At 40.2% G+C, this 23094-nt stretch overlaps 1 protein-coding gene across 1 annotated transcript; it reads left to right on the top strand.

Moving 5' to 3' along the window:
- Window positions 1-54: 54 nt before the first annotated feature.
- LOC128685794 (uncharacterized) lies at window positions 55-19591 on the top strand. Its single transcript, XM_053772453.2, has 5 exons — window positions 55-388; window positions 4944-6015; window positions 8435-8559; window positions 11762-11927; window positions 18666-19591. The coding sequence occupies exons 2-5, from the start codon at window positions 4948-4950 to the stop codon at window positions 18801-18803; spliced, it is 1497 nt and encodes a 498-aa protein (XP_053628428.1). The 5' UTR covers window positions 55-388; window positions 4944-4947; the 3' UTR covers window positions 18804-19591.
- Window positions 19592-23094: the final 3503 nt, after the last annotated feature.

A 23094-nucleotide genomic window follows, 5' to 3' on the forward strand; every position in this document is an offset into this window, starting at 1 on the left:
GCCTTTAACAACTGCAATACTAATTGGCGGCGTCTTACATTCCATTCTGCCGGGGCTCGTGCAAAGAAAAAACAATCTCTAACCTAATAAGGAACAATTGCTACTGTTTCTGTTTCCGAAGGAAATTTTTTTTTCCAGTTCCACCCCAGATATGTGCAATAAATACTCCCCGGACTCCCAGGAAGCAGGCTTCAGTACGGTAAAATCTGTGGTGGCCCTCTGAACCTCTAACAACAAATACAACAACAGATTCCAGCTCTAAAAATGAGCCCAGAAGCTAACGGGTGAGGAAAAAAATCCCAGAGGCTGACGGGTGAAGAAGATCCCAGAGGCTGACGGGTGAAGAAGATACCACAGGCTGACGGGTAAAGATTAAAGAGGCTGACAGGTAAGAAAGATTCCACTCTGATGGGTGAGAACGATATCCCAGCGGCTGTTGGGTAAAATTTATCCCAAAGGATGACGGATGAAGATCAGAGAGGCTGATGGGTGAGAAAGATCCCAGAGTGACGAGTGAAGAAGATTCTAGAAGGTGACGGGTAAGGGGGACCCCAGAGAGTGATGATTGAAGAAAAATTCCAAAGGCTGATGAGTGAGGAAGATACCAGGGGATGATGGGATGAGTGAGGAGGATACTAGAGGGTGATGGGATGAGTGAGGAGGATACTAGAGGGTGATGGGATGAGTGAGGAGGATACTAGAGGGTGATGGGATGAGTGAGGATGATACTAGAGGGTAATGGGATGAGTGAGGAGGATACTAGAGGGTGATGGGATGAGTGAGGAGGATACTAGAGAGTGATGGGATGAGTGAGGATGATACTAGAGGGTGATGGGATGAGTGAGGAGGATACTAGAGAGTGATGGGATGAGTGAGGAGGATACTAGAGGGTGATGGGATGAGTGAGGAGGATACTAGAGGGTGATGGGATGAGTGAGGAGGATACTAGAGGGTGATGGGATGAGTGAGGAGGATACTAGAGAGTGATGGGATGAGTGAGGAGGATACTAGAGGGTGATGGGATGAGTGAGGATGATACTAGAGGGTGATGGGATGAGTGAGGAGGATACTAGAGAGTGATGGGATGAGTGAGGAGGATACTAGAGGGTGATGGGATGAGTGAGGAGGATACTAGAGGGTGATGGGATGAGTGAGGAGGATACTAGAGGGTGATGGGATGAGTGAGGAGGATACTAGAGGGTGATGGGATGAGTGAGGAGGATACTAGAGGGTGATGGGATGAGTGAGGAGGATACTAGAGAGTGATGGGATGAGTGAGGATGGTACTAGAGGGTGATGGGATGAGTGAGGAGGAGATACTAGAGGGTGATGGGATGAGTGAGGAGGATACTAGAGGGTGATGGGATGAGTGAGGAGGATACTAGAGGGTGATGGGATGAGTGAGGAGGATACTAGAGGGTGATGGGATGAGTGAGGAGGATACTAGAGGGTGATGGGATGAGTGAGGAGGATACTAGAGAGTGATGGGATGAGTGAGGAGGATACTAGAGGGTGATGGGATGAGTGAGGAGGATACTAGAGGGTGATGGGATGAGTGAGGATGATACTAGAGGGTGATGGGATGAGTGAGGAGGATACTAGAGGGTGATGGGATGAGTGAGGAGGATACTAGAGGGTGATGGGATATGTGAGGAGGGATGATGGGATGAGTGAGGAGGATACTAGAGGGTGATGGGATGAGTGAGGAGGATACTAGAGGGTGATGGGATGAGTGAGGAGGATACTGATGGGATGAGTGAGGAGGATACTAGAGGGTGATGGGATGAGTGAGGAGGATACTAGAGAGTGATGGGATGAGTGAGGATGGTACTAGAGGGTGATGGGATGAGTGAGGAGGATACTAGAGAGTGATGGGATGAGTGAGGAGGATACTAGAGGGTGATGGGATGAGTGAGGAGGATACTAGAGAGTGATGGGATGAGTGAGGAGGATACTAGAGAGTGATGGGATGAGTGAGGAGGATACTAGAGGGTGATGGGATGAGTGAGGAGGATACTAGAGGGTGATGGGATGAGTGAGGAGGATACTAGAGGGTGATGGGATGAGTGAGGAGGATACTAGAGGGTGATGGGATGAGTGAGGAGGATACTAGAGAGTGATGGGATGAGTGAGGAGGATACTAGAGGGTGATGGGATGAGTGAGGAGGATACTAGAGAGTGATGGGATGAGTGAGGAGGATACTAGAGGGTGATGGGATGGGTGAGGAGGATACTAGAGGGTGATGGGATGAGTGAGGAGGATACTAGAGGGTGATGGGATGAGTGAGGAGGATACTAGAGGGTGATAGGATGGGTGAGGATGATACTAGAGGGTGATGGGATGAGTGAGGAGGATACTAGAGGGTGATGGGATGAGTGAGGAGGATACTAGAGGGTGATGGGATGAGTGAGGAGGATACTAGAGGGTGATGGGATGAGTGAGGAGGATACTAGAGGGTGATGGGATGAGTGAGGAGGATACTAGAGGGTGATGGGATGGGTGAGGAGGATACTAGAGGGTGATGGGATGAGTGAGGAGGATACTAGAGGGTGATGGGATGGGTGAGGAGGATGCTAGAAGGTGATGGGATGAGTGAGGAGGATACTAGAGGGTGATGGGATGAGTGAGGAGGATGCTAGAGGGTGATGGGATGGGTGAGGAGTTTACTAGAGGGTGATGGGATGGGTGAGGAGGATGCTAGAAGGTGATGGGATGAGTGAGGAGGATACTAGAGGGTGATGGGATGAGTGAGGAGGATGCTAGAGGGTGATGGGATGGGTGAGGAGGATACTAGAGGGTGATGGGATGGGTGAGGAGGATACTAGAGGGTGATGGGATGAGTGAGGAGGATACTAGAGGGTGATGGGATAGGTGAGGAGGATACTAGAGGGTGATGGGATGAGTGAGGAGGATACTAGAGGGTGATGGGATGGGTGAGGATACTAGAGGGTGATGGGATGCATGAGGAGGATACTAGAGGGTGATGGGATGAGTGAGGAGGATACTAGAGGGTGATGGGATGAGTGAGGAGGATGCTAGAAGGTGATGGGATGGGTGAGGAGGATGCTAGAAGGTGATGGGATGAGTGAGAAGGATACTAAAGGGTGATGGGATGGGTGAGGAGGATACTAGAGGGTGATGGGATGGGTGAGGAGGATACTAGAGGGTGATGGGATGAGTGTGGAGGATACTAGAGGGTGATGGGATGGGTGAGGAGGATACTAGAGGGTGATGGGATGGGTGAGGAGGATACTAGAGGGTGATGGGATAGGTGAGGAGGATATTAGAGGGTGATGGGATGGGTGAGGAGGATACTAGAGGGTGATGGGATGGGTGAGTAAGATCCCAGGTGATGGGTGAGGAGGATTCTGGAGTGTGATGGGTGAGACCCCAGAGGTTAATAAGTGAAGAATATCCCAGAGGCTGACAGGTAAGGAGGATCCCAGAAGCTGATGGGTGAGGAGGATACCAGAGGCTTACAGGTGAGGAAGAGCCCCAAGGCTGATGGATGAGGGAGGCTGCAGAGGCTGACAAGTGAAGAGATATGCAGATCCTGATGAGTGAGGAAGATCCCAGAGGTTAATAGGTGGGAAAGAACAAAATGTGAGATTTGCTTCCAACCCCCTCCTCCGCAATCATAACTAGGCGAGTACAGAGGAGTTGCTAGGTTTCATGATATTATATACAGGTATGGTGCTTTTTAATTTCTAAATTATTTCTGTTAAGCACATAATTGTTCTAAGCATATAGTTGTGATAAATTATGAAGATTTTATCAAGGATAACTAAACAAAGCCCCAGATTCTTAAGTTTACAATAGGAAGTAAATTACAGAATAACGTGCATGTACGCATGCTTGTCACTCAGCCTGTAATAGCAATTTGTCTTAAAATAGTTGCTGGGTTTTTAAAGGCCCAATTCTGATACATGTACATTATTACTTCAGTAATAATGTATGTACTTCTTAATTACCAGTATAGTATACCGTCACTCTTGAATGTAAACTTTGGTATTTCCTATTCATTGTTGTTGATGCATTTATGACTTGAAGGAACAGGTGCTCAAGAATAACAAAATTCAAAACTATTACAGTGGAACCTCGGTACTCGAACTTAATTCATTCCAGAAGGCTGTTCGAGTACTAAATGAATTTTTCCCAACCAATTTTCTTTTTGGTTCACTGTTATCACTAATCTTTGTAGGCACCATGGTGATGACTTATTTATACAAATAATACAAAAAACACACCAAAAATGTGAACATGAAATAGTTTCAGTGAAGTTCTGGCAAGTCATTTTTGTTTGGTTGAGTAACAAGCAAATGGTCAGCTACCGAGCAGTTTTTTTACTGAACAAAGTGTTTGAATTGTTCAAGTAGGGAGCTGTTTGAGTACTGAGGTTCCACTCTATTATTAATATTATTATTATAAAATTATTATAAATTATTATAAATTATTATAAATTATTATAAATTATTATAAAATTATAAAATTACTGTACAGTGGTACCCTGAGTTTCGGCCACCTCCCAACTCGAACAATTATGTATTATTATAAGTATGTATTATTGCATTATTGTAAGTGCTTTTGTAAGTGTATTTTTGGGGGTCTGAAACGGACTAATCTAATTTACATTATTCCTTATGGGAACAAATTCGTTTGGTAACAGCACTTGAACAACCTTCTGGAACGAATTATGACCGCAACTTGGGGTTCCACTGTATTATTATTATTATTATTATTATTATTATTATTATTATTATTATTATTATTATTATTATTATTATTATAATATATTACTTGGCATGAAAATAGTTTTCTTTCATTTAACTTAACATGGTATGGAATGTTTAACTTAACAAAGTAAACCATTATTTTAAATTGTATAGACATTTCATATTGAAATGCAATATACTAATTAACAAATTGTAACAATGCATTGCAGGATAATGAATGATTTGCAAAGAGTACCTTCTGCAAAAAGTATTGGAGGTAGCCGCAGAAGACGATGGGAGGTTAAATCCAAAGAATCCTTTGAAACCTCCTTGGCTATAGAAATTGAATCTCCAGAAAAGAAGACATATCGTAATAAGAAAGGAATAAAAACTGAACCATCTGCAGAATCCCTAAAGGAGAAGAACAGCTTTAGTAATTCTTACAGAGATAACACAAAAGCATCATTCCCTAAAGCTCCACCACAGAAAATTAATGAGGAGAAAGACTCCAATGATACAGACCTTCTTTCTTCTAGGATTTCTGCATTACTTGATGAAGCAAGTGTAACAGTTAAAGATACAAAGAGGAGATCTGCAAAACAAAAAGATAAACAGCAGAAATCTGAACCTGACTTAGATACAAATAAAAACAGAGAAAATAATTTTCAGTATCAAGAGGAAAAGAGACCAACCAGAGACAATGTGTCAGAAGATTACATCATTGATAACTTAAAAATTAAACCTTTGAAAGGAAATGATAAAGCACAGATACTTAATGATAAGTTTGAAACGAAGTCACTCAAAGTGGCAGATATTCCTCTGATGAAAAATGAATATGAAGAATCAGATTATGTGGCCTCAGCACCACCTCTACCATCGGATGAAGAAGAGACTCCTAAGAATAAGAAGCACAAAAAAAAAAGGGATTCAACGTTGCTATTGGTGACCAATGCAAATGAAGAATCTTACATAAGCCTTCAGCTAAAAGAAATGGATGATGACATAATAAATGTTACTAAAGAGGATAAAGATTGTCCATTATCAGTACCAAAGCTCATATTTGCTGCTTCAACTTCACATCCACTTAATAATATAAGTACAATATATCATGAAAAACTGGGTGGATTTGTTGTGGCCAGAAATGAATTTAATGGTGTACGTAGAAAGAATGAAGACCTTCATGATGTTAGCCAGGTTCCAACACGATCTTCCCATGCAATTTTTCTCCAAGGAGGCTTCAGAACCTTCTCAGTACTAAGCCAAGGTCTCCTTGCAGGGATAACTCTAGCACATTGTCTGTTGGTAAGTTGACTGTAATTTGAGTTACTGAAACCTTTACCATCAAAGAATATATTCACTTCATATGTGTTTATTTAACACAAAGCTAACTTTTCTTTAATTTATTGATATACGTACATGCGTATGTAAAGGTAGAAAGTTGAAAGTGAACATAGATAAGAGTAAGGTGATGAGGGTATCAAATGATTTAGATAAAGAAAAATTGGATATCGCATTGGAGGGAGGGAGTATGGAAGAAGTGAAAGTTTTCAGATATTTGGAAGTTGACTTGTCAGTGGATGGGTTTATGAAGGATGAGGTTAACCACAGAATTGATGAAGGAAAAAAGGTGAGTGGTGCATTGAGGTATCTGTGGAGACAAAGAATGTTATCCACGGAGGCAAAGAGGGGAATGTATGAGAGAATAGTGGTACCAACACTCTTATATGGGTGTGAAGCATGGGTTGTAAATGCTGCAGCGAGGAGGCAACTGGAGGCAGTGGAGATGTCCTGTCTTAGGGCAATGTGTGGTGTAAATATTATGCAGAGAATTCATAGTGTGGAAATTAGGAGGTGTGGAGTTACTAAAAGTATTAGTCAGTGGGCTGAAGAGGGGCTCTTGAGGTGGTTTGGTCATTTAGAAAGAACAGAACAAAGTAGAATGACTTGGAGAGCGTATAAATCTGTAGGGAAAGGAAGGCGGGGTAGGGGTCATCCCCGAAAAGGTTGGAGGGAGGGAGGGGGTAAAGGAGGTTTTGTGGGCAAGGGGCTTGGACTTCCAGCAAGCATGTGTGAGCATGTTAGAGTATGAGCAGGGTAATATTTTGTGAAGGGATTCAGGGAAACCGGTTAGCCGGACTCAAGTCCTGGAAATGGGAAGTACGTACAATCCCAGCACTTTAAAGTAGGGATTTGGGATATTGGAAATTTGGAGGGATGTCTAAGCTGTTGTATCTGAGCGCCTCTGCAAAGACAGTGATTATGTATGAGTGATGGTAAAAGTGTTGAATGATGATGAAAGTTTTTTCTTTCTTTTTGGGTCACCCTGCCTTGGTGGGAAATAACTGATATGTTAAAAAAAAATATGCCTACTGTACATGCATGCACAAATGCAAACACACCCACCCACCAACTCTGAGCTACCCAATCCTACCTAAACCTACCCAAACCTACCCAAACCCACTCACCTACCCAGACTCATTCACTTAGCCACCTTCCTACCCAAATCCACCCACTTACCCACCCTACCTGCTTGCTTGCCTGATCAAGGATAAATCAACTTGGCAATACAGTTTTAAGTTTCTCCATACTTCACTCACTATTAAAACATAAGACTAATGGGCCTCTGCCAGTCTGGTTCTTCTCAGATTGAGGCCTAACATCTTTGTCAATATAAAAAACAATGTTTGGCAAATTTGGAGGTGTTTGGAATGTAACCCTGTTTTTTCTCATATGTTCTTTTCACATGCCTGTAATTTTCATTAAGTACTTATTTTCAGGAATGTATTGCACAAGTTATAAGAGAGTTTATTGGACTGGTCGCTGTTGCCCAGCGGTGAGAGTAGCGACTCTCATTGCTAAGGTCCAGGTAACAAACCCTGGGCATTAACATAAAAAAATTTTAAATGCCGGGTCACCATCTGGAGAAGACCCGGGCTGGAAGTACCGGCGAATCAACATGAATGAATGAGAGAGTTTATTGTATGTATTCTGTGTGAGGGTATTTCTTAAGCTAATAAACACTAGAGATATTTAAAAATTAATGGTAATTTAAACTTCTGATCAAAGAGAAATAAATACGTAAACTGTGAATTGTGCAAGAAATTGATACAAGGAATGATTTGCTGCTACAGTGAATATGGTAAAAAATGTATTGCAGTTAAAAGATAATAAGATATTACAAGGAATCCAATAGAAATAAGTCACTTTGTCTGACTTTTTTTGGGTTATCTTAAGTAATTTACACTTATGTTACTATACAGTATATGATAATTGTACTTATGTGGACCTGTACCTAAATAAACTTACTAAGTAATTCCAGTACAGTATATGCTTACAAAACAAATTGCAATATCAGTAGTTGGAAATAAGAGCAAGTGAAACTATATTACATGTACTAGTAACTTGCACAATATTGTAGAAAATAAGAGAATTCAGAGTACATATAGTAAATACTCAAAAAATTAGAAAAAAATATATAGGTAAAAAAAGGATACATATAAAAATATAAAAAGATTATACATACTGTAACTTATGAGTTGTTTGAAAGCATTCATTAAATAAAATAATGTTGAGGTAATGTGAAGTTGTATAAGGCAGATATGAGTTGAGATAGACCAAAAGTATGTGATCTGTGAGAACTTCAGGTGGAAGTTGTACCTAATATAAGTTAATGAATCTTTATAGGTTAGCTTATATAAATTAAGAGGAAATTTTGTTTCAGATATTTTTGCTGGACAAAGATCCCATGAAAGTTCCTGGCCTATTGTATCCCTCAAGCTTGGCTCATGCATTTTTTGCTCTCATCATTTTTCTCACTACCATATGTCTGGTGGCTGCCTGTGATAGGTATGTACCAAAATATTCCTTTTTTTGTGTGTGAGTCATGTGTGTAGGGGAATGAAAGAGCCTTTAATGAAGTCATCTCCAACTGCTTGGGATCCCAGTGGACGAGGGTAGCTCTCACATCAGATATTGATGAATGCTTAGCTGTTCACATGTTTTTATGGTTTGTAATCACCTGTAAACACAAGCTACTGTACAGTATATTCTGTTGTGTAAACTTATGAAATGTATGGAATGAAATCATTTGAGGAAAACAAATTGGTCTTGTGGATGTTGCGGTTCAGAGGGTTATCTGAATTGTGATGTCTTTGACCTTTGACAGGACAGTTATTGAATGAGTGGTGATGAATGTGTTTTCTTCTTTAGGTCACCCTACCTTGGTGAGAAATGACTGATGTGGTAAAAAATGTATGAAATTAAAAGATTAGATAACTACTTTTCAAATACATACGTATACGTATATAAGTTAGAATTACAATAGCAGGTTAATAAGGAAAACTCTAGAACTATGTATAGCATTTCAAGCAATCTTAAGCTAATTACAGTTTTATTATTATTATTGTAATCAAATTAAGCTCTAAATCCATAAGGACCACATATTATTGCAAGTCTTAAGCTAAGATTAATATTAACAATACAGTGGACCCCCACATAACGATATTAATCCGTTCATGAGAGCTCATTGTTATGCGAAATTATCGTTATGCAGATGAATTTTCCCCATAAGAAATAATGGAAATCAAATTACTCCGTGCAAGACACCCCAGAGTATGAAAAAAAAACATTTTTACCACATGAAATATTAATTTTAATACACACAAACTGAAAAAGGCATGCACAATTACATGACACTTACCTTTATTGAAGATCTGGTGATGATTGATGGGATGGGAGGAGGAGAGAGTCTAGTGTTTAGAAGGGGAATCCCCTTCCATTAAGACTTGAGGTGTCAAGTCCTTTTCTGGGGTTACTTCCCTTCTTCTTTTAATGCCACTAGGACCAGCTTCAGAGTCACTGGACTTCTGTCGCACAACATATCTGTCCATAGTGGCCTGTACCTCTCGTTCCTTTATGACTTCCCTAAAGTGTTTCACAACATTGTCAGTGTAATAGTCACCAGCACGGCTTGCAATAGCTGTGTGAGGATGATTTTCATCCATAAAGGTTTGCACTTTCAGCCACATTGCATAGATTTCCTTAATCTTTGTAGTAGGCAACTTCTTCAATTTCTCTCTCCCCTCCTCCGAACCAGTTTCCTCAGGTCTGGCGTCTTGCTGTTGAAGTTGATCTAGCAGCTCATCAGTGGTTAGTTCTTCATTGTCCTCCTCCACCAACTCTTCCACATCATCCCCACTAACCTCCAACCCCAAGGACTTCCCCAATGCCACAATTGATTCCTCAACTGGCATACTCCTCTCAGGGTTAGCCTCAAATCCTTCAAAATCCCTTTGGTCTACACATTCTGGCCACAGTTTCTTCCAAGCAGAGTTCAAGGTCCTCTTAGTCACTCCCTCCCAAGCCTTACCTATAAGGTTTACACAATTGAGGATATTAAAGTGATCTCTCCAAAACTCTATTAGAGTCAGTTGAGTTTCTGAGGTCACTACAAAGCACCTTTCAAACAGAGCTTTTGTGTACAGTTTTTTGAAGTTTGCAATAACCTGCTGGTCCATGGGCTGCAGGAGAGGAGTGGTATTAGGAGGCAAAAACTTCACCTTAATGAACTTCATGTCTCCATAAAGTCGCTCTGCCACGTCTGTAGGATGACCAGGGGCATTGTCTAACACCAGGAGGCACTTAAGGTCTAATTTCTTTTCAGTTAGGTAATCTTTCACATTGGGGGCAAATGCATGGTGTAACCAGTCATAGAAAAAGTCCCTAGTGACCCATGCCTTACTGTTTGCCCTCCACAGCACACACAAATTAGCCTTGAGGATATTCTTTTGCCTGAATGCTCTGGGAGTTTCTGAGTGATACACTAATAAAGGCTTCACTTTGCAATCACCACTAGCATTGGAACACATCAACAGAGTAAGCCTGTCTTTCATAGGCTTATGTCCTGGGAGTGCCTTTTCCTCCTGAGTAATGTAGGTCCTGCTTGGCATTTTCTTCCAAAACAGGCCTGTTTCATCACAATTAAACACTTGTTCAGGTTTCAGTCCTTCACTGTCTATGTACTCCTTGAATTCCTGCACATATTTTTCAGCTGCTTTGTGGTCCGAACTGGCAGCCTCACCATGCCTTATCACACTATGTATGCCACTACGCTTCTTAAATCTCTCAAACCAACCTTTGCTGGCCTTAAATTCACTCACATCATCACTAGTTGCAGGCATTTTTTTAATTAAATCCTGATGCAACTTCCTAGCCTTTTCACTTATGATCACTTGAGAGATGCTATCTCCTGCTATCTGTTTTTCATTTATCCACACCAATAAGAGTCTCTCAACATCTTCCATCACTTGCGATCTCTGTTTCGAAAACACAGTTGAACCTTTGGCAAGAACAGCTTCCTTGATTGCCTTTTTGTTGCCCACAATAGTAGCGATGGTTGACTGGGGTTTTGTATACAACCTGGCCAGCTCGGAGACACGCACTCCACTTTCATACTTATCAATGATCTCTTTCTTCATCTCTATAGTAATTCTCACCCTTATTCCTGTAGGGTTGGCACTAGAAGCTTTCTTGGGGCCCATGGTCACTTATTTTGCAGATAAAATCACCAAAAACACTGTAATAATACAAAATGTTCCGATTGTATGCTTGGATGTTACCGCGGAGGCTGGCTGGTAAACAATGCCACTGGGGGAACATGTGAGGCTGGCTAAGGCCGCACATTAGATGCGTCTCGGATGAACAGCGTTGAGCGGGTTTTTTAGCGGTATGCGAGGCAAAATCTTAGCGATAAAATGTATTGGTATGCGGATTTAACGTTATGTAAGGCCAACGGTATGCGGGGGTCCACTGTATACTACAAATAAAATATATTGCTCAGTGAATATAAATATAATACATATATACTAAAATATAAAATTATAGTATAATATTGCAATACAAAATTTAGTGAAAATTGAGCATTTAGTAAAGGACATCAGATAAGAATTAGATTTTTTTTAAATTAAGACTGAGTATTAGGGGTATTATTTTTATTTATTTTAGTGAGAAACTAATTGTATTTGTTTATTTTTTTACTAAATGATTGCAGAAGTGACCTTATTGGAACTGGGGTGTTTTCTGGTCATGGTATTAAGGTACCATGGACCACAGCATTCTACATCTCTTCCTTGGTGCTATCTCTGGTTGCTATACGCACTGAAAATGTCCTCATTAATTTCCAAGTTTATCAGAGCTCAGGATTTTCAGAGAAAGAGGTAAGTTGTCTGAATATAAAGTATGGTATTAACAAATTGTCTTCAATATAAATTTCTCTGTACCATAAAATGTATCCATTAAAAATGTATAGACTGTGACTATAGTGTTTGAAGTTAATTTAAAAAAAATATATCAAGGGATTAAAATACTGTGCTTAGGTTAAAGTTTTCACTAACTGCAATGATAAATGCATCAACATTATATTTATATGGAAAGTGCTGGTAATTCACTCTAGAGACAGGGTTTAACCACCAGCTTCCCTTTCTAAGTACTCCACTCATCAAGGAAGACAAAAAACTTTTCTTCAAACGTTTACAGGATGCCATCATATAAACAAACCTCATACATTATTTTTGCAATCATAACATAAATATAAAGAGAGGTGTAATCATGGATTTTTAAGAGCCCTTAATATTTACAGCTCCAAGATTATTTTGACTATCTTTAACCCTTTGACTGTTTCGGTCGTGTATATACACCTACCATCCAACTTACGACCGAGTTCGGTTCCGAGAAACCGGTCGTAAGTCGAAATGGTCGTAAGTCGAACTTTACTACTGAATATCAACAAAACATTTTTGTAATGACTTTATTTTATTGTTTTATTTTGGTATTTCATGTTTTACTTTACTTTTTATGCTGTTAGTACTGTATTTTATATTGTAAGGTTTAGGATAAACACTGTGTACAACAGAAATAGTTGTTTATTTCCCAGAAATTTGGCATAAAAAACACGGTTGTAAGTCGAGTGGTCGTAAGTTGAGCAGGTCGTAAGTCGGATGGTAGGTGTATGTCTTACATGCCAATGTTTCCGATGTATTAATACGCGTAAATTCTAGCGGCTTCAGATCAAGTGTGAGAAAGCTGGTTGGCCTACATGTAAGAGAATGGGTCTGCGTGGTGGGTGTGTGCCCTGTGAAAAAAATCAGGGACTCAGTGGTGCATTGTGGGAATGCCATCTTGGTAGTCCATGTTCACCATGCCTCGCGATAAGAAGTACCTCACTCCTTGCCGAATTGGAGGTCTTCTGTTCCCAAGTGATAGTTCTAACAGTGATGGAAGTGCCAGTGAAAGTGTATTCTGTGGTTTTCAAGAGGGTGTGACCGAAAGCAGTGCCCAGGATAACATATTTAGTGATGAAAACCCAGATGACCCTCAACCTTCCACCTCTGGTGCTGGGCTGTCTCATTCACGTTCACCTGTACCAGGACAAAAAAGGAAACTATTTCCCTGTCTACAGGACTCGGATCTGAGCAGTGAAAGTGATAATGATAGTGATTTCCAAGTTATTGAAAGCAGCTCGAGTTGTGACAGTGAGGGGAAATATTCGCCAGTGAAACGGCAGTATGTATGACGCAGCATGCGTTCTGGTAGTGTGCCATATGCCCTTCCAAGGCAAAGGAGTAAATTTTGGAGTACTTCCCGTGGCCCTACACCACGACCTGAGAATGACGATGACGATATTGTTACAATGGAGATGTGTAATGTGCATGGGGCAGGTGATGGTGGTGGTGATGGCTGTGCTAACTCAGCACAGCCACAACCAACCTCAACCATCCCCACACTCCCACAACATCCACAACCTGCACAACCACAACCACCTTTCAATATCCGGAACTCACCAGCAGACCGCATCTGGGATTGGCAGCAACTTGCCAGTTTTGTTCCCAATCCTCGTGACTTTGATGAAACACAAAGTGGAATACGGCCATCGTGTACACTTGAGAACAATGCCACTGAGCTGGAATGCTTTCAGTTATTCTTCGATGAACCCCTGATGGTAATTATTGTCAGGGAAAGCAACACATACTATGAGTACACCATGGCAAACACAATTCTTTCACCAAGGTCATGGCTACACCAGTGGAAGGACACAACTGTGGCAGAGATGTACCTGTTCTTTACCACAATAATGCTTATGCCACACGTGTATAAGCACACTGTCACCACATACTGGTCAACGGAATGCCTGATTTCAACCTCAGGTTTTAGGGATGTTATACCAGTGAATCGTTTTTATATACTGTTACGTATGCTGCGCTTCTCAGACAAAACCAGGCCTGACAGAAGCAACAGGTTATGTAAGATCAGGACTGTGTTCATGTACCGGAAACAAAAGTGCTGTATGCATTTTTATCCCTTCAGGAAGCTTGTTATTGATGAGTCTTTGATTTTGTTCAAAGGCAGACTGTCATTCAAGAAGTATATACCAAGCAAGAGGAAACACTTTGGTATAAAGTTATTTGTACTGTGTGATTGCAAAAGTGGCCTGGTTTTGGATATAATTGTGTACACTGGCAGTAATACATTGAGAGATACCAGGAAGTTATTGGGTATCTCTGGTGATGTGGTTAGAACAATGATGGAACTATATCTTGGTAAGGGGCATATATTATATACTGATAACTGGTACACAAGCCCCATACTCAGTGATTTCTTGCGAGTGAACATGACAGATGTGTGTGGCACAGTGCGTGGTAATCATAAGCATATACCTAGGTTCGACGGTGGCACTCGCAGAGGTGAGGTGCAGGCCTTTGTTGCCAATGACATCATGGCATTTCGGTGGCATGACAAACGTGATGTCACATTCTAAAACCTACAGCTGTGATGGACTACAACCTCAGTATGCGCTTAGTGGACAAATGTGACGTGCAGATTGGGTTTGCTGATTGTGTATGCAAGAGTTATAAGTGGTACATAAAACTTTTTTTCCATCTTCTTGATATTTCCATGCTGAATGCTTATAACATATACAAGTTGAAGACCAACAACAAACCAAAATATGGTGAATTTTGTTTGTCAGTCATCAGACAAATAATATTCAAGTACCAAGGAGCAACACCTGCAATAAACCAGCACCCACGAAATTACCAACACATGCCATCTCGTCTGAGGCCTGGTGATCACTACCCCATACAACTGCCTCCTACTGCTTTCAAGAAAAGTACTCGGAAGAGGTGTTTTGTCTGTGCACATACCACAAAATGCCCACAAAAATGCAGAGACACTCGTTCTATATGTGAGGAGTGTCAAGTGCCACTCTGCATATACCCATGTTTCAAAGAGTTCCACAAGCTGCAGCAGTTCTAGAAAGTGTTCAGTGACTGTACATATGTATATATATTATAGAACAGTAGTAATAAACAATCTTTTGTATTGTTGATTTATGTAAACAAGTTTTGTAAACAATATAATAATTATAATGTTTGTGCAGTTATTGTGTTGTATACAATGAGTGTATATTTGAACAGTGCACTTCCTTTGGTCTCACAGGCCACATAAGTTACTTAGAAAAGAAAAATATTGGAAAATACCTGGAGTTTACCTGGAGAGAGTTCCGGGGGTCAACGCCCCCGCGGCCCGGTCTGTGACCAGGCCTCCTGGTGGATCAGAGCCTGATCAACCAGGCTGTTGCTGCTGGCTGCACGCAAACCAACGTACGAGCCACAGCCCCGCTGGTCAGGAACCGACTTTAGGTGCTTGTCCAGTGCCAGTTTGAAGACTGCCAGGGGTCTGTTGGTAATCCCCCTTATGTATGCTGGGAGGCAGTTGAACAGTCTCGGGCCCCTGACACTTATTTTATGGTCTCTTAACGTGCTAGTGACACCCCTGCTTTTCATTGGGGGGATGTTGCATCGTCTGCCAAGTCTTTTGCTTTCGTAGTGAGTGATTTTCTTGTGCAAGTTCAGTACTAGTCCCTCTAGGATTTTCCAGGTGTATATAATCATGTATCTCTCCCGCCTGCGTTCCAGGGAATACAGGTTCAGGAACCTCAAGCGCTCCCAGTAATTGAGGTGTTTTATCTCCTTTATGCGCGCCATGAAGGTTCTCTGTACATTTTCTAGGTCAGCAATTTCACCTGCCTTGAAAGGTGCTGTTAGTATGCAGCAATATTCCAGCCTAGATAGAAATACAAGAAATCTTCAAATTGGAGCAAATAAAAGAATACCAGGTGAGCGGCATTCGCCGCTGTTGCCATATGCGGCTCATTTTCTGCCAACTTTGCATCTCTATATCTCAGTAAGTACTGATGGCAAAAAAAAAAAAAAAAAAAATTAGACTTAAAACACTCAGTAAAATAATCCTAACATTTTGGTAAGAATTTTTTTTTTTTCCGAATATTTTTCGACATAGAATGACAGTTTCAGAAATGGGCTTGCGACAGTCAAAGGGTTAAGAAAAAACTAGACGAAATTCAATAAAGACAAAGAAAAATGTTATGGCTGACCTTTATTATTTTACTAGCATGCCACACTGTTCAAACCATCGCTGAGATTTGTAAATTTATTAGTTTGCATATTTTTTGCCAAGTTTGTAGCTTAAGTTATCCAAAACATGACAATAGTTACAACACTACTGCTGGTCTTTACAAGATTCATTGTATAGATTGCAGTTCTGTGTCTCATTGGAGAGACACAAAACTGCAACACTCTAAGCAAAAGAGTTAAAGAATGCAAATATACATGGAGAACAAGGAACACTATCAGTGCTTGTGTAACACCTTTTAACAACCTACACTCTCCTCTCTTGCAATGAAAAACAAAACAAAACAGGTAAACTGTTACTGTTCGAGATCCAGATAAAACCAGACTTAGGTGTCTAGAAGAAGCAACCATTCACAAAATTTATTTTAATTTATTTTTTATTTATTTATGTCTTTGCAAATAGATTATGTATTTACAATAATGGGTTGCAATGCAAAGAGAGCCTCTATTATGCCTAGGCATTATGGGCTGACTTAACATTATTGGCTTACTGACTACTTAACACTAAGAATTATATCATAGTTGTTCAGTAGATTATTAATTATAAGTGAATCTAATTTATATAAGACAAGAGATATATTCATATATTCAAAAATGCTTTTTGTGAAAACAATGATTCAATTATATTCCTGTCAACAATGGATAAAAGGTTTAAAAGTAATTGTTGAAATTATGATATGGGAATACATATTGAGTATGTGGGTACTGAGTATTTAACATTTAGTCTAGGGTGATTAAGTGGCTTTTGAGTAGTCTTAAATTGATTTTCAGACCGGGTTACTTTTTAGTATCTTCTGGTAATGAATTCCAGTTAAATAATAGTAATAAAGAAGAACTAAGGATCTTTTCTGATTGCCTCACTTACAACCTCACGTGTGTTGAGAGATTATTAACCCTTTCACTGTCATGACCCCTGAAATTAAAAGGGCTGACAGTGTTGCAATTTCCCCCCCCCCCAAAAAAAAAAAAAAAAAATAGTTCTGAAATGGTAATCTTTTTCTGAAGGTAATGACATCAGAAATGCTAAATTTTATGGAAAACTTATGTAGGTACACAGGAGCAAAGTTGGCAGTCTGTGTGCAGTTTTAACTAATTACATTGCTCATAAGAACATAACATAAGAAAGGAGGAACACTGCAGGAGGCCTGCTGGCCCATACTAGGCAGGTCCTTTACAATTCATCCCACTAACAAAACATTTGCCCAACCCAATTTTCAATGCCACCCAAGAAATAAGCTCTGATGTGAAAGTCCCACTCAAATCCAACCCCTCCCACTCATGTACTTATCCAACCTAGATTTGAAACTACCCAAAGTCCCAGCCTCAATAACCCAACTAGGTAGACTGTTCCACTCATCAACTACCCTATTTCCAAACCAATACTTTCCTATGTCCTTTCTAAATCTAAACTTATCTAATTTAAATCCATTACTGCGGGTTCTCTCTTGGAGAGACATCCTCAAGACCTTATTAATATCCCCTTTCAATTCATTCCATTTCCTAGCTTCTGTTCTATTGATTGAGTGCAAGAAACTGGTCCATTCAGCTATCCTATAAAGTGCACAGAAGTCAGTAATTTAGCCAGTTTTACACAATATTCAACAAATTCCAATTTGAAAACAGTTGTTTCAATCAATAAAGCAGCCTTTCCTCTGTTCATTAATTACATTCCCAAGCTTCTCTTATATAATATCTGCCCTCACATTTTAAATCCACCATCACACAAAAAATCTTTGATTTTTACCCTGTTTCTCAGATAATGAAATATAATCAAATATAATTGGTTATGTTTAGGCCATCCTAATAACTGAAGCAGACCTAGTATAAAGCCATAAAACAGATTGATTGGGTAGGGGACTCAATCCTTCCTCAAGAAAATTGCCCAAAATCAGTTATTTCTACCACTTTCAGGCCTATTATAATCTACTTTTGGTCTGAAACTGTCCAGAATCATCCCTGTTTCATATTATATCTTCATCTATCAACTGATGCTGAAAAACAGCCAGTAAAACCATAAAAACCATCCCAGAAAGCTCGTCAAAGTCTCTAGATTAAACCTGTCATGCACTATGTAAGGCAGGATTTTTTCTATGCTGTGCACACCCTCCACACAGAACCATCTTCTCATGTCTAGGCCAAAATTTACTGCTCATTAAATGTTTGAGGGCACTGTCCCTAAGATGTAGATCTCTATGAGCGACACTGGCAGATCTACATGGAAGACAGTGAGAAGATTAACATCTCGAGTAAAGACTTTACTACACATAATATGACCTGCAAAAATGTTGTAATCTCTCCCCCTCAATTTGGTGTGTGTGCATGTGTGTGTGCGTCATTTGATGCTACTAAAACTCTTCCATTATTAACACTTGGTTGCAATCTAATTTCTTTTTGGGGGGAAAAATTAATAGATTTACAGTGTTAAAATTGACTGTACTCTAAAGATCCAAGCATTATTTGTTATTTCAGGTAACAGAATTAGTGATGTGGTGGCGATGGGTGTGTGTTGCTCGGTCATCATTAGCAGTGTTAGCCTGGCTGGCAGTGGTTCCTGATCCTCATACTGATGCTCTTCTAGACTTTATTCAAGAATTCAACCGCAGTTAAACATATCACCAAAGGCTATGATAACTTACTGTTTAATCATAGACTCACTGTATTTTGAATGGTGTTTGGCATTAAAAAGACTGTAATACTATACAATACTTGCACTATACTGTACAAATTTTAAGTGTACAATGCAACCCTGTAGTTCTTGGGGTTAGGTTCCTGGAGGTACTGTAAATCGTGAAGCTGCAGATAATAGAAAATTTCACATGTATGAGTTATTTAAAAAAAATTGCCTTTATTTCTCTAAATATTGCTCTGATTTGCCAAGTAAAAGAAAATAACAGTGGTCACCAAGAAAAGCTGTTAATAATTGAAGCTCTTCTCTAAATAGCCTTCATTAAAAATAGTATGCTTGAATGATACAGATTATAGAGCATGCAAATTATGAGGTTCAGCTGTGTAAGTAATGTATTGTAATATTCCAGTAACAGTGTTATAAAGAGAAAATAATGTTTAAGAGAAGAGGAAGACTGGATAGTCAAGGTGCCCATGTAGTCACCTGTCTCTATAGGTAATTTACCTAGCTAACATCAGTGTTAGAGCCTAGTCCCTTCACTTACTATGTGCTTCTAATCTTTGGATCATTGCCCAGGGAATGGGTATGGAGTACCTGATAAAACTATCAAACTAACTAAACCGTCCAATGCAGCAAAAGGCAGCTGTGTCCTTTGTATAATAGGTGCAATAACGACAAAATTTTAAAATTTGCCTTAAGTTCATCGAAGTGCTCTTTTCCACTTGATAAAGCCAATAGGAATTAGGTGATAAATTATTTATAAAGTAAATTTATTGTTTTATATTGCCTCAGTAAGTTAAATGTTATATTTAAAGATTTAAAATTTCATGATTGAATGTAGGCTTTAACGAATTAAGGAAGCAGCACTAACAAAGGATAAATTTTCTTAAGATAATCAAGAGCAGTTACTGACCTGTACTTGTTGTAAGATATGACTTCGATCATGTGTTACAGTAAGGGATTGGGATCATGGATTGTACAGTATATATATTTTTATTACACTTTGAAAATGGTCACATGGAGTACTACAGGTGTAGTTTGGGAAATTACTGAAATGCTGCTGTGAGTATTTTAATCATGTGGTAATTCTGTGTACTGTAATTATCTGTGATACTAATTCTATATGTGAGGATATTATTTTGACAGGATTTCCTGTAAATACCTTCAGTAATTTTTAATGTACAGTGGACCCTCGACCAACGATGGCATCGATTAACGATAAATCCAACTAGTGATACATTTTAACGCAAAAATTTTGCCTCGACTAGCGCTAAAAAACTCGACCAGTACTATTCGTTCCGTCTGAGACGCGTCCACTTCTGGTCAGTGTTTACAAGCCAGCCAGCCACCGCGGTCGCTTCCAAGCATACATTCGGAACATTTCATATTATCACAGCCTTTTTAGTGATTGCACCTGCAAAATAAGTCACCATGGGCCCCAAGAAAGCTTCTAGTGCCAACCCTACAGCAAAAAGGGTGAGAATTACTATGGAGATGAAGAAAGAGATCATTGCTAAGTATGAAAGTGGAGTGTGTGTCTCCGAGCTGGCCAGGTTGTACACAAAACCTCAATCAACCATTGCTACTATTGTGGGCAAGAAAATGGCAATCAAGGAAGCTGTTCTTGCCAAAGGTGCAACTATGTTTTCGAAACTGAGATCGCAAGTACTCGAAGATGTTGAGAGACTGTTGTTGGTGTGGATAAACGAAAAACAGATAGCAGGAGATAGCATTTCTCAAGCGATCATATGTGAAAAGGCTAGGAAGTTGCATGACGATTTAATTAAAAAAATGCCAGCAACTAGTGGTGATGTGAGTGAATTTAAGGCCAGCATAGGTTGGTTTGAGAGATTTAAAGGGAAGGGAAGTAACCCCGGAAAAGGACTTGCCACCTCAAGTCCTAATGGAAGGGGATTCCCCTTCTAAACACTAAGACCATCAACACTCTCCCCTCCTCCCATCCCATCAATCATCACCAGATCTTCAATAAAGGTAAGAGTCATGTAACTGTGCATGTCTTCTTCAGTTTGTGTGTATTAAAATTAATATTTCATGTGGTAAAAAAACAATTTTTTTTTCATACTTTGGGGTGTCCTACACGGATTAATTTGATTTCCATTATTTCTTATGGGGAAAATTAACTTGACTAACGATAATTTTGACTAACGATGAGCTCTCAGGAACGGGTTAATAGCATTAGTCGAGGGTCCACTGTATTATTGCAAATGACCACCTTGGAATTAGGGTGTTGGCATACATGTTTGACAAGCTCAAGCAAGTATGCAATTAAAAATTAATTAGACACATGTGCAACTCTTGGGTATCTTTATTGAGGAAATGTTTCGCCACACAGTGGCTTCATCAGTCCATACAAAGGAGAATCTTGAAGAATAGGAGGAGAATGAGGTAATCAGTCCCTCAACCTTGAGTCGATGTGGTCAGTCCATCAATCTATTCAAGATTGATGGACTGACCACATCGACTCAAGGTTGAGGGACTGATTACCTCATTCTCCTCCTATTCTTCAAGATTCTCCTTTGTATGGACTGATGAAGCCACTGTGTGGCGAAACGTTTCCTCAATAAAGATACCCAAGAGTTGCACATGTGTCTAATTTATCTACATGTCGGTTCTCTGAACCATTCATCTACAATTAAAAATGCACAGTGACAACTTTATTGGGTGACTGAGAGTGATCACACTACAGTATGTACTACATTGTAGAAATTATTCATAGGGAATTTGACAATAGCAGTTTTAGTATGACACTGTCACTAATACCTGGAGTATACCTGGAGAGGGTTTCAGAGGTCAACACCCTAACGGCCTGGTCTGTGACCAGGCCTCATGGTGAATCAGGGCCTGTTCAACCAGGTTGTTACTGCTGTTCACATGCAAACCAATGTACAAGCCATAGCCCGGCTGGTCAGGTACTGACTTTAGCTGTCTATCCACATGACTCCTCACTGAGGCTCCTAAGGAAACAGAGGGGCAAGTACAAACTGTATGCTGATAACTAGTACTGTGTTCTTCCACTGGCTGTGGCCTAGACACTTACTGGCCATGATCTGGACACTTACTGACCATGGCCTGGTTACCCAGTGGCTGATTAGCTAAATGACATTGATGAGTAATGACCAGGTGCAGGATCCACGGGTGTCTTAGCAGTAATGTACTTGCATGTCACATGGTGCACTGTTCTCTGCTTCTGGCTTTTCCTTGTTGTCTGTTCACTGGCTGATAGCCTTCTGGGGCTGGCTAAAACAAGGCTGAAAGCTATACCATATATATATATACAGTGGAACCTCGACTTGCGAGTTAAATCCATTCTGTGACCTAGCTCGTAACTCAATTTGCTCGTATATCAAATAAATTTTCCTCACTTAAATTAACTGAAATGCCATTAATCTGTTCCAGCAGAATTCCTGCTCTCGGGAGGCAGGACAAAATACAGTACAGTGGTACCTCGGGTTACGAACAGCTCAAAACTCGAACAATTATATAGTAAGTTTATTTACGTAAGTGCTTTTATAAATGTATTTTTGGGGGTCTGTAACGGATTAATCTAATTTACATTATTCCGTATGGGAATAAATTCATTCGGTATCGCCACCTGAACAACCTTCTGGAACGAATTAAGTTCATGTCCCGAGGTACCACTGTACTTCAATATAGCGCTAGTATCGACTCTATGGCTCATTTATCTATGACAATTAATCCAATATGACATAATAAACAATATAAATAACATAGAAACACCATACAGTGGACCCTCGGGTAATGGCATCATCGGCTAACGCCAAAATCGGATAGCGCCACATTTTTGCGTCAAAATATTGGATCGGCTAACGCTCAAGAACTCAGTTAAGGACATTTGACCTGAACGTGTCCGCCTGAGCCGCCCAGCCACTCCATGCCGCCATGTACAGCTAGTGTGCCATTGTTTACAAGCCAGTGAGGACGATTCCATGCGTACATACGATATATTTTGTATTCCATTGTTTTTAGTTCTTGTAACTGCTAAATAAGCCACCATGGACCCAAAGAAAGCTTCTAGTGCCAGCCCTGGAGTTTACCTGGAGAGAGTTCCGGGGGTCAACGCCCCCGCGGCCCGGTCTGTGACCAGGCCTCCTTAGGTCAGTGTCCTAGGATGCGACCCACACCAGTCGACTAACACCCAGGTACCCATTTTACTGATGGGGAACATAGACAACAGGTGGAAAGAAACACGTCCAATGTTTCTACTCTGGCTGAGAATCGAACCCAGGCCCT

Source organism: Cherax quadricarinatus, chromosome 23 (assembly GCF_038502225.1).
Source record: "Cherax quadricarinatus isolate ZL_2023a chromosome 23, ASM3850222v1, whole genome shotgun sequence".
Classification (NCBI taxonomy): domain Eukaryota; kingdom Metazoa; phylum Arthropoda; class Malacostraca; order Decapoda; family Parastacidae; genus Cherax; species Cherax quadricarinatus.